We start from the raw sequence: 13,504 nt of genomic DNA on the forward strand, positions 1-13,504 counted from the left end.
TGTCACCAGTGGTCTCCTACCCTGCAGGCCAGCCACTACTGGTGTCACTGGGTGCTGGCACATCTAGTATACAGGTGAGTGTCACCAGTGACCTCCTACCCTGCAGGCCAGCCACTACTGGTGTCACTGGGTGCTGGCACATCTAGCATACAGGTGAGTGTCACCAGTGGTCTCCTACCCTGCAGGCCAGCCACTACTGGTGTCACTGGGTGCTGGCACATCTAGTATACAGGCGAGTGTCACCAGTGGTCTCCTACCCTGCAGGCCAGCCACTACTGGTGTCACTGGGTGCTGGCACATCTAGCATACAGGTGAGTGTCACCAGTGGTCTCCTACCCTGCAGGCCAGCCACTACTGGTGTCACTGGGTGCTGGCACATCTAGCATACAGGTGAGTGTCACCAGTGGTCTCCTACCCTGCAGGCCAGCCACTACTGGTGTCACTGGGTGCTGGCACATCTAGTATACAGGTGAGTGTCACCAGTGGTCTCCTACCCTGCAGGCCAGCCACTACTGGTGTCACTGGGTGCTGGCACATCTAGCATACAGGTGAGTGTCACCAGTGGTCTCCTACCCTGCAGACCAGCCACTACTGGTGTCACTGGGTGCTGGCACATCTAGTATACAGGTGAGTGTCACCAGTGGCCTCCTACCCTGCAGGCCAGCCACTACTGGTGTCACTGGGTGCTGGCACATCTAGCATACAGGTGAGTGTCACCAGTGATCTCCTACCCTGCAGGCCAGCCACTACTGGTGTCACTGGGTGCTGGCACATCTAGTATACAGGGAGTGTCACCAGTGGTCTCCTACCCTGCAGGCCAGCCACTACTGGTGTCACTGGGTGCTGGCACATCTAGTATACAGGTGAGTGTCACCAGTGACCTCCTACCCTGCAGGCCAGCCACTACTGGTGTCACTGGGTGCTGGCACATCTAGCATACAGGGAGTGTCACCAGTGGTCTCCTACCCTGCAGGCGAGCCACTACTGGTGTCACTGGGTGCTGGCACATCTAGTATACAGGTGAGTGTCACCAGTGGTCTCCTACCCTGCAGGCCAGCCACTACTGGTGTCACTGGGTGCTGGCACATCTAGTATACAGGTGAGTGTCACCAGTGGTCTCCTACCCTGCAGGCCAGCCACTACTGGTGTCACTGGGTGCTGGCACATCTAGTATACAGGTGAGTGTCACCAGTGGTCTCCTACCCTGCAGGCCAGCCACTACTGGTGTCACTGGGTGCTGGCACATCTAGTATACAGGGAGTGTCACCAGTGATCTCCTACCCTGCAGGCCAGCCACTACTGGTGTCACTGGGTGCTGGCACATCTAGTGTACAGGTGAGTGTCACCATGCAGGCCAGCTGGTACCGGTGTCACTGGGTGCTGACAGGTCAGTGTCCTCACTGTGTAGGCGGATGGCATTGCTGGGCACTGGTTAGGTAGCTGTGAATAGGACTTTATACAGCAGGTCGTGTGACACAATGAACCAGCAGAATCCCTACATTACAGAAAACAGCAGGGGCCTTCACCAAACTTGCTGCAAGTTTGGGGACTTATATATCCAACAGCTAAGGCTGTGAGGGCCCCTGAAGAAAATAAATGCCACTTGCCTCAGATTGAATGGGACAACACTGAGACTCTGTGCTAGGGCAGGGCTACGGGAGAAGAAAAAGGCTCATTTTAGAACAAAGTTTTAGTAACTTAAGTGAAACACATGCAAAACCAATCTACAGTCTAAGAACAGCCGGTGGACCAGTCTCCTAGGCACAGATCCTGTACCAATGCCTGGGGGTGGTGGAGGCCCCCTGAGCACTGGAGGCAGCTGCCCCCGGCAGGAGGGACATCTATACAAACCTTGGAGCGGCTCCGTAGCTGGCAATAAAAAAAAGTCAGAGGGGTTTCTCTTATTTTATTACATAATGCGCAAAAGAACAATACAGAGGTCAGAGGACACATCCAGAGACAGTCACTGCCCTCACCAACCACAGTTGGGGACCAGGAGTCCAACAGCCCAGGACGAGCTGTGAAGGCGTCACCTTACATAGAGCAAAGTAATGTCACAGAACTTGCCTTGTGCTGGTATTTGGCGCCTTCACAATTAAACGAACCATATTTACTATACGCCACAAACCTAGATGGAAAAGAAGCCATACAGTATAAATCAGGAAAGCGTCCACTCATGCCCCTCCCTGCAAATAAAAATACCCCCCTCCCAGTGTAAAACAAATGTCCAACAGTTCCAGGTATGCGGGGAGATGGAGCGCGGCTATGTACACAGCACAAGGTGAGAAAGGGTTAATCTCCAAACCTATTTATAGTGCAGCCTGGTCAGTAGCGGCCACCTTGAGACATGACAGGGGGTCGCATTCCCATCAGCGGCCGAGGAGGCCCCCCTTGGTACGATGGGACCATAGGTGGCCCTTGAGCAAATGGAGGCATGGCACCTGGGTGAAATCCTGGCATGCCTTGGTGCGGACTTCCAAACTGACCTGTGGGGGGAGAAGAGGAGACTCATCAGCAACCAAAGACACATCCAGTGCAGAGCATGTCCGATCATATACAGGAGACACATCCAGTGCAGAGCATGTCCCATCCTATACAGGGAGACACATCCAGTGCAGAGCATGTCCCATCCTATACAGGAGACACATCCAGTGCAGAGAATGTCCCATCCTATATAGGGAGACACATCCAGTGCAGAGCACGTCCCATCCTATACAGGAGACACATCCAGTGCAGAGCACGTCCCATCCTATACAGGAGACACATCCAGTGCAGAGCATGTCCCATCCTATACAGGGAGACACATCCAGTGCAGAGAATGTCCCATCCTATACAGGGAGACACATCCAGTGCAGGGCACGTCCCATCCTATACAGGGAGACACATCCAGTGCAGAGCACGTCCCATCCTATACAGGGAGACACATCCAGTGCAGAGCATGTCCCATCCTATATAGGGAGACACATCCAGTGCAGAGCATGTCCCATCCTATACAGGGAGACACATCCAGTGCAGAGCACGTCCCATCCTATATAGGGAGACACATGCAGTGCAGAGCATGTCCCATCCTATATAGGGAGACACATCCAGTGCAGGGCACGTCCCATCCTATACAGGGAGACACATCCAGTGCAGGGCACGTCCCATCCTATACAGGAGACACATCCAGTGCAGAGCACGTCCCATCCTATATAAGGAGACACATCCAGTGCAGAGCACGTCCCATCCTATATAGGGAGACACATCCAGTGCAGAGCATGTCCGATCCTATACAGGGAGACACATCCAGTGCAGAGAATGTCCCATCCTATATAGGGAGACACATCCAGTGCAGAGCACGTCCCATCCTATACAGGGAGACACATCCAGTGCAGAGCACGTCCCATCCTATACAGGGAGACACATCCAGTGCAGAGCATGTCCCATCCTATATAGGGAGACACATCCAGTGCAGAGCATGTCCCATCCTATATATAGGGAGACACATCCAGTGCAGAGCATGTCCCATCCTATATATAGGGAGACACATCCAGTGCAGAGCATGTCCCATCCTATATATAGGGAGACACATCCAGTGCAGAGCATGTCCCATCCTATATATAGGGAGACACATCCAGTGCAGAGCATGTCCCATCCTATACAGGAGACACATCCAGTGCAGAGCACGTCCCATCCTATACAGGGAGACACATCCAGTGCAGAGCACGTCCCATCCTATACAGGAGACACATCCAGTGCAGAGCACGTCCCATCCTATACAGGAGACACATCCAGTGCAGAGCATGTCCCATCCTATATATAGGGAGACACATCCAGTGCAGGGCATGTCCCATCCTATACAGGAGACACATCCAGTGCAGAGCATGTCCCATCCTATATAGGGAGACACATCCAGTGCAGAGCATGTCCCATCCTATATGGGGGGCGGGCAGACACATCTATCCCCTGGTGGGCATGTACCACACCCTATATCGGAGAGACGCATCTATCCTAGTACTGAGCAGAACAGGCCACGCTTCTCACCGTGAGGGGGCATTGGGTGCCTCATGCCAGGCTGCTGAGGGGGCATGCCAGGCTGCGGTGCAATCATAGCTCCAAGAGGGTTTCCAAGAACCCCCATGGGTGCCTGGCCTGGCCGAGGCAGGTTACGCTGGTATTTCGGAAGCTGGGCACGTTTCTCTTCCTGGAAAACAACCAAAGACGAGAATCAGCAAAGCTGGAAACTTCAGAGTAAGGTTTAGACACTAGGCAACAGGGGGTCCTAGAGGGATTCTGGTACTGGAGTCAGGACTTACCAGCGATATATCCTCATCTGGGTGGATCAACTTACTAGTAGCACTAGTAGTACTCAGGGTAGCAGGCTTACTTGTTATGGAAGCAGCCGGTTTAGCAGCCGTGCTATTTGTGGTGCTAGTGGTTGACAAGGTTGATTGGGTGTAAGCGGGAAATGTAGGTTTGGGGGGTTCAGACGTTGTGATTGTTGCACTGTTCAAGGGCTTAAAGTCCGTGCCCACGGGTCCTGCAACTGCTGCCGGAGCCTGCAAAAAGGAAAAACACGCCGTCACTTTACTAACTCCAGATCATACGGGTGCAGAAGAGAGCAAAGCCAGAGCGCACAGCATCAGCAAGCAAGCGAGCGGCCAGTGCCACACACCCCATGACTGCATGTAGTCCTAGTGCCCTGCCGAATATCCCCCTCCTCCCCCACCAACAAGAGGACAGGTGCCAGATATACCGGGATCCACAGGAGTGGCTAATACATGCACAAAATCGCAACAAGACTCAACTTGCTGAAGCAGGGGACATCAGGCAGAGAAGGATCTTCCTGTGGGGGGCACATCTTCACTAGGCTCCCCCACAAGGACTGTCCTTCCAGCTGGATACTATCTCTATGCTACAATATCCATAGCAGGGACTATTCTATAGATGTATGCATATAGTGGGCATATATACATGCACTACACCCATGCCCAGGAGATGCAAGGCATGCATTAACCCTTTAGACCCCCAAGGTTCTGACCGCAGCAGTCCAAAAGGTTAATAAGTGAAGCAAACACTAAACACTGCGAGCTCCTGCATACTTGTGCAGCACTAGGGAAGAGAACTTTAGCAGGTGCAGAGAGGCTCTCAGAGCTGGAGGACGACGAGGCTGAACTGGTGACGGGGGATCCCATCTGCAGCACAAAGAGAGGAAGCGGTGAAGAGAGATCACAGGTGAGAGACCCCTGACCCCCAGCCCGCCCTCCCCCCGACAGCAGACACACGCCAGGCTCACAATCATCACGGCCGGTGCAGTGGATGGAGTCTGTGCACTTTTCTAAAAGTTTGGTTTGTGACTTCATGTAGGGAGCGCAGAGGTCCAGATCTGCATACGGTTCTGGTAGGGGCCGACTGCAGAGACCACAGGTGCCCTCAAACAACCTGTTTAGGGGCTCACTATGGACTTATACAAGGAGTCCCCTTGAAGGAAATTATGACCACAATCAGGCCTTCCCAGAGGCTGCTACTTCCAGGGTGTACAGACCACGCTCCTTACCTGCCCAGCACTGGGGAACAGCGGCTTGGGTACCGATGCCATGGTGGGAGTAGATGTGCTGGGAGTGGGGAGCCTGCCAACCCCTGGGGCAGACATGGGCTGAGCTTGTGTAACAACCGGTATCCCAGGACGTGGACCAACGGGCGGCGGCACACCTAAACCAAGGCAGAAAACATTATGGAGGGGATGCTCCATTAACCTGAAAATCCAGATTCTACATGCAGAGATGGGGCAGTGCACGTACCTGGAGGTAACCCAGCCATCATGGGGGGGATGCCAGGCGCATGGTGGTGCATCATTCCCATCGGTAACAACCTGATAGAGAAACAACAAGTGTAAGAAAACATCCAACCTGTAACAGAGTAAAGAGTAACCGGCACCTACCCGTGCGGCATCCCAGGCATCACCGGGGGTATGCCGGGCATCAGAGGCGGCACAGACGGCATCAGATGAGGGATTCCTAGGAAGATACAAGACCATCAGCAAGAAGATCCTCACCAGCAAACTAGCCGGCAGCACCTCTACCATGGAGAGCGAACTCACCCGGAGGCATGCCGGGCCCGGCTAACCCATGGAGGCCCGGGATATACCCCTGCTGGGCATGCATCTGCACCGGGAAAGAGCTGGACGGCCCGGACTCATCGTCATCCTCATAGTCAGAGTCATCCTGTTTCTTCTTCTGTCCATCAGCTGGAGGAGCACAGAATATGTGGTGTTACCGGAGTCCAGAGAGAAGCCCCCCAGCCCCCAGGGTCACTCACGTACCTTGTGTTTTCTGCTCCAGCAGCCGCCTCCTCTCCTCCATATCCTTCTCAGGAATTCCTTCCATTCCATAGATTTCCAGTTCAATGTCCGTCCTGCCAGGAATGGCATTGGGAACAGCATCAATGGTCTCCTTATGTACCTGGAGAGAAGCGCCAGTCAGTGAGCACCACACCCCCTGCAAGGTCTGACCACACCCCCCCCCCATGTGCCCGATGGCCCCAGCCGACCGCCCCCCCCCCATGTGCCCGATGGCCCCAGCCCCCCCCCCCCATGTGTCCGATGGCCCCAGCCGCGCACCCCCCCCCCATGTGTCCGATGGCCCCAGCCGCGCACCCCCCCCCATGTGCCCGATGGCCCCAGCCGCGCACCCCCCCCCCCATGTGTCCGATGGCCCCAGCCGCGCACCCCCCCCCCCATGTGCCCGATGGCCCCAGCCGCGCACCCCCCCCCCATGTGCCCGATGGCCCCAGCCGCGCACCCCCCCCCCATGTGCCCGATGGCCCCAGCCGCGCACCCCCCCCCATGTGCCCGATGGCCCCAGCCGCCCGCCCCCCCTTGTGCCCGATGGCCCCAGCCGCGCACCCCGCCCCCCCATGTGCCCGATGGCCCCAGCCGCCCGCCCCATGTGCCCGATGGCACCAGCCGCCCACCCCCCCATGTGCCCAATGGCCCCAGCCGCCCCACCCCCACCCCCCCGTGCCCGATGCCACCCTGGATGCCCATTCACTTGCCCCCCCTACCTGCATGCAGTGGATGGCCAGGCCCGGGCCCGTGTACAGCTTCTTGTGACAGATGTGACATTTGAAGTGCTTGGCCTTCTGGTGCTGGATGAGGATCTTCTCGTCATCGAAGTCCCGGTTGCAGTACCTGAGGCCTGGTTAAGGATTTCTCGGAAGCAAGGAGATAGAAAACTGCACAAACATAAACAAGACGGGCGCATACGGGGACGGGGAGCGGGGGCCCGGCAGGGCGCATACGGGGACGGGGAGCGGGGGCCCGGCAGGGCGCATACGGGGACGGGGAGCGGGGGCCCGGCAGGGCGCATACGGGGACGGGGAGCGGGGGCCCGGCAGGGCGCATACGGGGACGGGGAGCGGGGGCCCGGCAGGGCGCATACGGGGACGGGGAGCGGGGGCCCGGCAGGGCGCATACGGGGACGGGGAGCGGGGGCCCGGCAGGGCGCATACGGGGACGGGGAGCGGGGGCCCGGCAGGGCGCATACGGGGACGGGGAGCGGGGGCCCGGCAGGGCGCATACGGGGACGGGGAGCGGGGGCCCGGCAGGGCGCATACGGGGACGGGGAGCGGGGGCCCGGCAGGGCGCATACGGGGACGGGGAGCGGGGGCCCGGCAGGGCGCATACGGGGACGGGGAGCGGGGGCCCGGCAGGGCGCATACGGGGACGGGGAGCGGGGGCCCGGCAGGGCGCATACGGGGACGGGGAGCGGGGGCCCGGCAGGGCGCATACGGGGACGGGGAGCGGGGGCCCGGCAGGGCGCATACGGGGACGGGGAGCGGGGGCCCGGCAGGGCGCATACGGGGACGGGGAGCGGGGGCCCGGCAGGGCGCATACGGGGACGGGGGGCGGGGGCCCGGCAGGGCGCATACAGGGGAGAGCGGGGCGCGGGCGGGTGTATACGGGGCCCGGGCGGGTGTATACAGGGGAGAGCGGGGCGCGGGCGGGTGTATACAGGGGAGAGCGGGGCCCGGGCGGGTGTATACAGGGGAGAGCGGGGCCCGGGCGGGTGTATACAGGGGAGAGCGGGGCCCGGGCGGGTGTATACAGGGGGGAGCGGGGCCCGGGCGGGTGTATACAGGGGGGAGCGGGGCCCGGGCGGGTGTATACAGGGGGAGCGGGGCCCGGGCGGGTGTATACAGGGGGGAGCGGGGCCCGGGCGGGTGTATACAGGGGGGAGCGGGGCCCGGGCGGGTGTATACAGGGGGGAGCGGGGCCCGGGCGGGTGTATACAGGGGGGAGCGGGGCCCGGGCGGGTGTATACAGGGGGGAGCGGGGCCCGGGCGGGTGTATACAGGGGGGAGCGGGGCCCGGGCGGGTGTATACAGGGGGGAGCGGGGCCCGGGCGGGTGTATACAGGGGGGAGCGGGGCCTTGGCGGCTGTATGGAGGGGGGAGCGGGGCCCGGGCGGGTGTATACAGGGGGGAGCGGGGCCTTGGCGGCTGTATGGAGGGGGGAGCGGGGCCTTGGCGGCTGTATGGAGGGGGGAGCGGGGCCCGGGCGGGTGTATACAGGGGGGAGAGGGGCCCGGGCGGGTGTATACAGGGGGGAGCGGGGCCTTGGCGGCTGTATGGAGGGGGGAGCGGGGCCCGGGCGGGTGCATACAGGGGGGAGCGGGGCCCGGGCGGGTGTATACAGGGGGGAGCGGGGCCCGGGCGGGTGTATACAGGGGGGAGCGGGGCCCGGGCGGGTGTATACAGGGGGGAGCGGGGCCCGGGCGGGTGTATACAGGGGGGAGCGGGGCCCGGGCGGGTGTATACAGGGGGGAGCGGGGCCTTGGCGGCTGTATGGAGGGGGGAGCGGGGCCCGGGCGGGTGTATACAGGGGGGAGCGGGGCCTTGGCGGCTGTATGGAGGGGGGAGCGGGGCCCGGGCGGGTGTATACAGGGGGGAGCGGGGCCTTGGCGGCTGTATGGAGGGGGGAGCGGGGCCTTGGCGGCTGTATGGAGGGGGGAGCGGGGCCCGGGCGGGTGTATACAGGGGGGAGAGGGGCCCGGGCGGGTGTATACAGGGGGGAGCGGGGCCTTGGCGGCTGTATGGAGGGGGGAGCGGGGCCCGGGCGGGTGCATACAGGGGGGAGCGGGGCCCGGGCGGGTGTATACAGGGGGGAGCGGGGCCCGGGCGGGTGTATACAGGGGGGAGCGGGGCCCGGGCGGGTGTATACAGGGGGGAGCGGGGCCCGGGCGGCTGTATGGAGGGGGGAGCGGGGCCCGGGCGGGTGTATACAGGGGGGAGCGGGGCCTTGGCGGCTGTATGGAGGGGGGAGCGGGGCCTTGGCGGCTGTATACAGGGGAGAGCGGGGCCTTGGCGGCTGTATGGAGGGGGGAGCGGGGCCCGGGCGGGTGTATACAGGGGGGAGCGGGGCCTTGGCGGCTGTATGGAGGGGGGAGCGGGGCCTTGGCGGCTGTATGGAGGGGGGAGCGGGGCCCGGGCGGGTGTATACAGGGGGGAGAGGGGCCCGGGCGGGTGTATACGGGGGGGAGAGGGGCCCGGGCGGGTGTATGGAGGGGGGAGCGGGGCCCGGGCGGGTGTATGGAGGGGGGAGGGGGGAGCGGGGCCCGGGCGGGTGTATACAGGGGGGAGCGGGGCCCGGGCGGGTGTATACAGGGGGGAGCGGGGCCTTGGCGGCTGTATGGAGGGGGGAGCGGGGCCCGGGCGGGTGTATACAGGGGGGAGCGGGGCCCGGGCGGGTGTATACAGGGGGGAGCGGGGCCTTGGCGGCTGTATGGAGGGGGGAGCGGGGCCCGGGCGGGTGTATAGGGGGGGGGGGGGAGCGGGGCCCGGGCGGGTGTATAGAGGGGGAGCGGGGCCCGGGCGGCTGTATGGAGGGGGGAGCGGGGCCCGGGCGGGTGTATACAGGGGGGAGAGGGGCCCGGGCGGGTGTATACAGGGGAGAGCGGGGCGCGGGCGGGTGTATACAGGGGGGAGCGGGGCGCGGGCGGGTGTATACAGGGGAGAGCGGGGCGCGGGCGGGTGTATACAGGGGAGAGCGGGGCGCGGGCGGGTGTATACGGGGGGGAGCGGGGCCCGGGCGGGTGTATACAGGGGAGAGCGGGGCGCGGGCGGGTGTATACGGGGGGGGGAGCGGGGCCCGGGCGGGTGTATAGAGGGGGAGCGGGGCCCGGGCGGCTGTATGGAGGGGGGAGCGGGGCCCGGGCGGGTGTATACAGGGGGGAGAGGGGCCCGGGCGGGTGTATACAGGGGGGAGAGGGGCCCGGGCGGGTGTATACGGGGGGGAGCGGGGCCCGGGCGGGTGTATACAGGGGAGAGCGGGGCGCGGGCGGGTGTATACAGGGGGGAGCGGGGCGCGGGCGGGTGTATACAGGGGAGAGCGGGGCGCGGGCGGGTGTATACGGGGGAGAGCGGGGCGCGGGCGGGTGTATACAGGGGAGAGCGGGGCGCGGGCGGGTGTATACAGGGGAGAGCGGGGCGCGGGCGGGTGTATACAGGGGAGAGCGGGGCGCGGGCGGGTGTATACGGGGGGGAGCGGGGCCCGGGCGGGTGTATACAGGGGAGAGCGGGGCGCGGGCGGGTGTATACGGGGGGGGGGAGCGGGGCCCGGGCGGGTGTATAGAGGGGGAGCGGGGCCCGGGCGGCTGTATGGAGGGGGGAGCGGGGCCCGGGCGGGTGTATACAGGGGGGAGAGGGGCCCGGGCGGGTGTATACAGGGGGGAGCGGGGCCCGGGCGGGTGTATACGGGGGGGAGCGGGGCCCGGGCGGGTGTATAGGGGGGGGAGCGGGGCCCGGGCGGGTGTATAGGGGGGGGAGCGGGGCCCGGGCGGGTGTATACAGGGGGGAGCGGGGCCCGGGCGGGTGTATACAGGGGGGAGCGGGTGTATACAGGGGGGAGCGGGGCCCGGGCGGGTGTATAGGGGGGGGGAGAGAGCGTGGCCCGGCGGGTGAGCACGGGCTTCAGCAGTAAAGGATACCAGCACCAGGGCTTGAGCTGCTTCTTCTTCTTCCGTCCCATCTCAGATGCGGTGAAAGCTGCGGCGGGAGATCAGGACGCGGAGCGGAGGAGCCGCCACAAAGAGGAGACAAGATGGCGCCGACTGTAACTGCCCGCCCCCTGCTCCCACAAACCACCGCGCAGCGGGCGGGAAGACAGTAACCACGCCCCTAACAGGAGACTGTACCACTGCATCAAGTGATGTGCTGAGAGAGGGCGATACCAAGTGCTACAGAGGGGGGGGGGGCACTATTATATCCCCCATAGATCTCTACAGGGGGGGGGCACTATTATATCCCCCATAGATCTCTACAGGGGGGGCACTATTATATCCCCCATAGATCTCTACAGGAGGGGGCACTATTATATCCCCCATAGATCTCTACAGGGGGGGCACTATTATATCCCCCATAGATCTCTACAGGGGGGGCACTATTATATCCCCCATAGATCTCTACAGGGGGGGCACTATTATATCCCCCATAGATCTCTACAGGGGGGGCACTATTATATCCCCCATAGATCTCTACAGGGGGGGCACTATTATATCCCCCATAGATCTCTACAGGGGGGGCACTATTATATCCCCCATAGATCTCTACAGGGGGGGGCACTATTATATCCCCCATAGATCTCTACAGGGGGGGGACTATTATATCCCCCATAGATCTCTACAGGGGGGGCACTATTATATCCCCCATAGATCTCTACAGGGGGGGCACTATTATATCCCCCATAGATCTCTACAGGAGGGGCACTATTATATCTCCCATAGATCTCTACAGGGGGGGGGGGCACTATTATATCTCCCATATATCTCTACAGGGGGGGCACTATTATATCCCCCATAGATCTCTACAGGGAGGGGGGCACTATTATATCCCCCATAGATCTCTACAGGGAGGGGGGGCACTATTATATCCCCCATAGATCTCTACAGGAGGGGCACTATTATATCTCCCATAGATCTCTACAGGAGGGGCACTATTATATCCCCCATAGATCTCTACAGGGGGGGCACTATTATATCCCCCATAGATCTCTACAGGGGGGGCACTATTATATCCCCCATAGATCTCTACAGGGGGGGCACTATTATATCCCCCATAGATCTCTACAGGGGGGGCACTATTATATCCCCCATAGATCTCTACAGGGGGGGCACTATTATATCCCCCATAGATCTCTACAGGGGGGGCACTATTATATCCCCCATAGATCTCTACAGGAGGGGCACTATTATATCCCCATAGATCTCTACAGGGGGGGCGCTATTATATCTCCCATAGATCTCTACAGGAGGGGCACTATTATATCTCCCATAGATCTCTACAGGAGGGGCACTATTATATCTCCCATAGATCTCTACAGGGGGGGGCACTATTATATCCCCCATAGATCTCTACAGGAGGGGGCACTATTATATCCCCCATAGATCTCTACAGGGGGGGCACTATTATATCTCCCATAGATCTCTACAGGGGGGGCACTATTATATCTCCCATAGATCTCTACAGGGGGGCACTATTATATCCCCCATAGATCTCTACAGGGGGGGGGCACTATTATATCCCCCATAGATCTCTACAGGGGGGGGGCACTATTATATCTCCCATAGATCTCTACAGGGGGGGCACTATTATATCTCCCATAGATCTCTACAGGGGGGGGCACTATTATATCCCCCATAGATCTCTACAGGGGGGGGCACTATTATATCCCCCATAGATCTCTACAGGGGGGGCACTATTATATCTCCCATAGATCTCTACAGGGGGGGGGGGGCACTATTATATCTCCCATAGATCTCTACAGGGGGGGGCACTATTATATCCCCCATAGATCTCTACAGGGGGGGCACTATTATATCTCCCATAGATCTCTACAGGGGGGGCACTATTATATCCCCCATAGATCTCTACAGGAGGGGGCACTATTATATCCCCCGAAGATCTCTACAGGGGGGGGGCACTATTATATCCCCCATAGATCTCTACAGGGGGGGGGGCACTATTATATCTCCCATAGATCTCTACAGGGGGGGCACTATTATATCTCCCATAGATCTCTACAGGGGGGGGCACTATTATATCCCCCATAGATCTCTACAGGGGGGGGCACTATTATATCCCCCATAGATCTCTACAGGGGGGGCACTATTATATCTCCCATAGATCTCTACAGGGGGGGGGGGGGCACTATTATATCCCCCATAGATCTCTACAGGGGGGGCACTATTATATCTCCCATAGATCTCTACAGGGGGGCACTATTATATCCCCCATAGATCTCTACAGGGGGGGCACTATTATATCCCCCATAGATCTCTACAGGGGGGGCACTATTATATCCCCCATAGATCTCTACGGGGGGGGGCACTATTATATCCCCCATAGATCTCTACAGGGGGGGCACTATTATATCCCCCATAGATCTCTACAGGGGGGGCACTATTATATCCCCCATAGATCTCTACAGGGGGGGGCACTATTATATCCCCCATAGATCTCTACAGGGGGG

General features: G+C 60.9%; 1 protein-coding gene across 2 annotated transcripts; it reads right to left on the reverse strand.

Annotated features, from left to right (window-relative positions):
* Positions 1-1,893: 1,893 nt before the first annotated feature.
* ZNF207 (zinc finger protein 207) lies at positions 1,894-11,149 on the reverse strand. 2 transcript variants are annotated; one of them, XM_072132396.1, is made up of 11 exons: positions 10,965-11,149; positions 7,042-7,168; positions 6,302-6,440; positions 6,080-6,226; positions 5,921-5,996; positions 5,781-5,851; positions 5,537-5,691; positions 5,082-5,174; positions 4,296-4,538; positions 4,024-4,183; positions 1,894-2,486 (listed from the first exon to the last, which is right to left on the reverse strand). In XM_072132396.1, the coding sequence occupies exons 1-11, from the start codon at positions 11,003-11,005 to the stop codon at positions 2,326-2,328; spliced, it is 1,413 nt and encodes a 470-aa protein (XP_071988497.1). In that variant the 5' UTR covers positions 11,006-11,149; the 3' UTR covers positions 1,894-2,325. The 2 variants fall into 2 exon arrangements, with proteins under 2 accessions (XP_071988497.1, XP_071988498.1); XM_072132397.1 differs by lacking the exon at positions 5,082-5,174 and having other exon boundaries at positions 10,965-11,144.
* Between the last annotated feature and the right edge of the window lie 2,355 nt (positions 11,150-13,504).

This window comes from Engystomops pustulosus, unplaced genomic scaffold, assembly GCF_040894005.1.
Source record: "Engystomops pustulosus unplaced genomic scaffold, aEngPut4.maternal MAT_SCAFFOLD_497, whole genome shotgun sequence".
In the NCBI taxonomy this organism is placed as follows: Eukaryota; Metazoa; Chordata; class Amphibia; order Anura; family Leptodactylidae; genus Engystomops; species Engystomops pustulosus.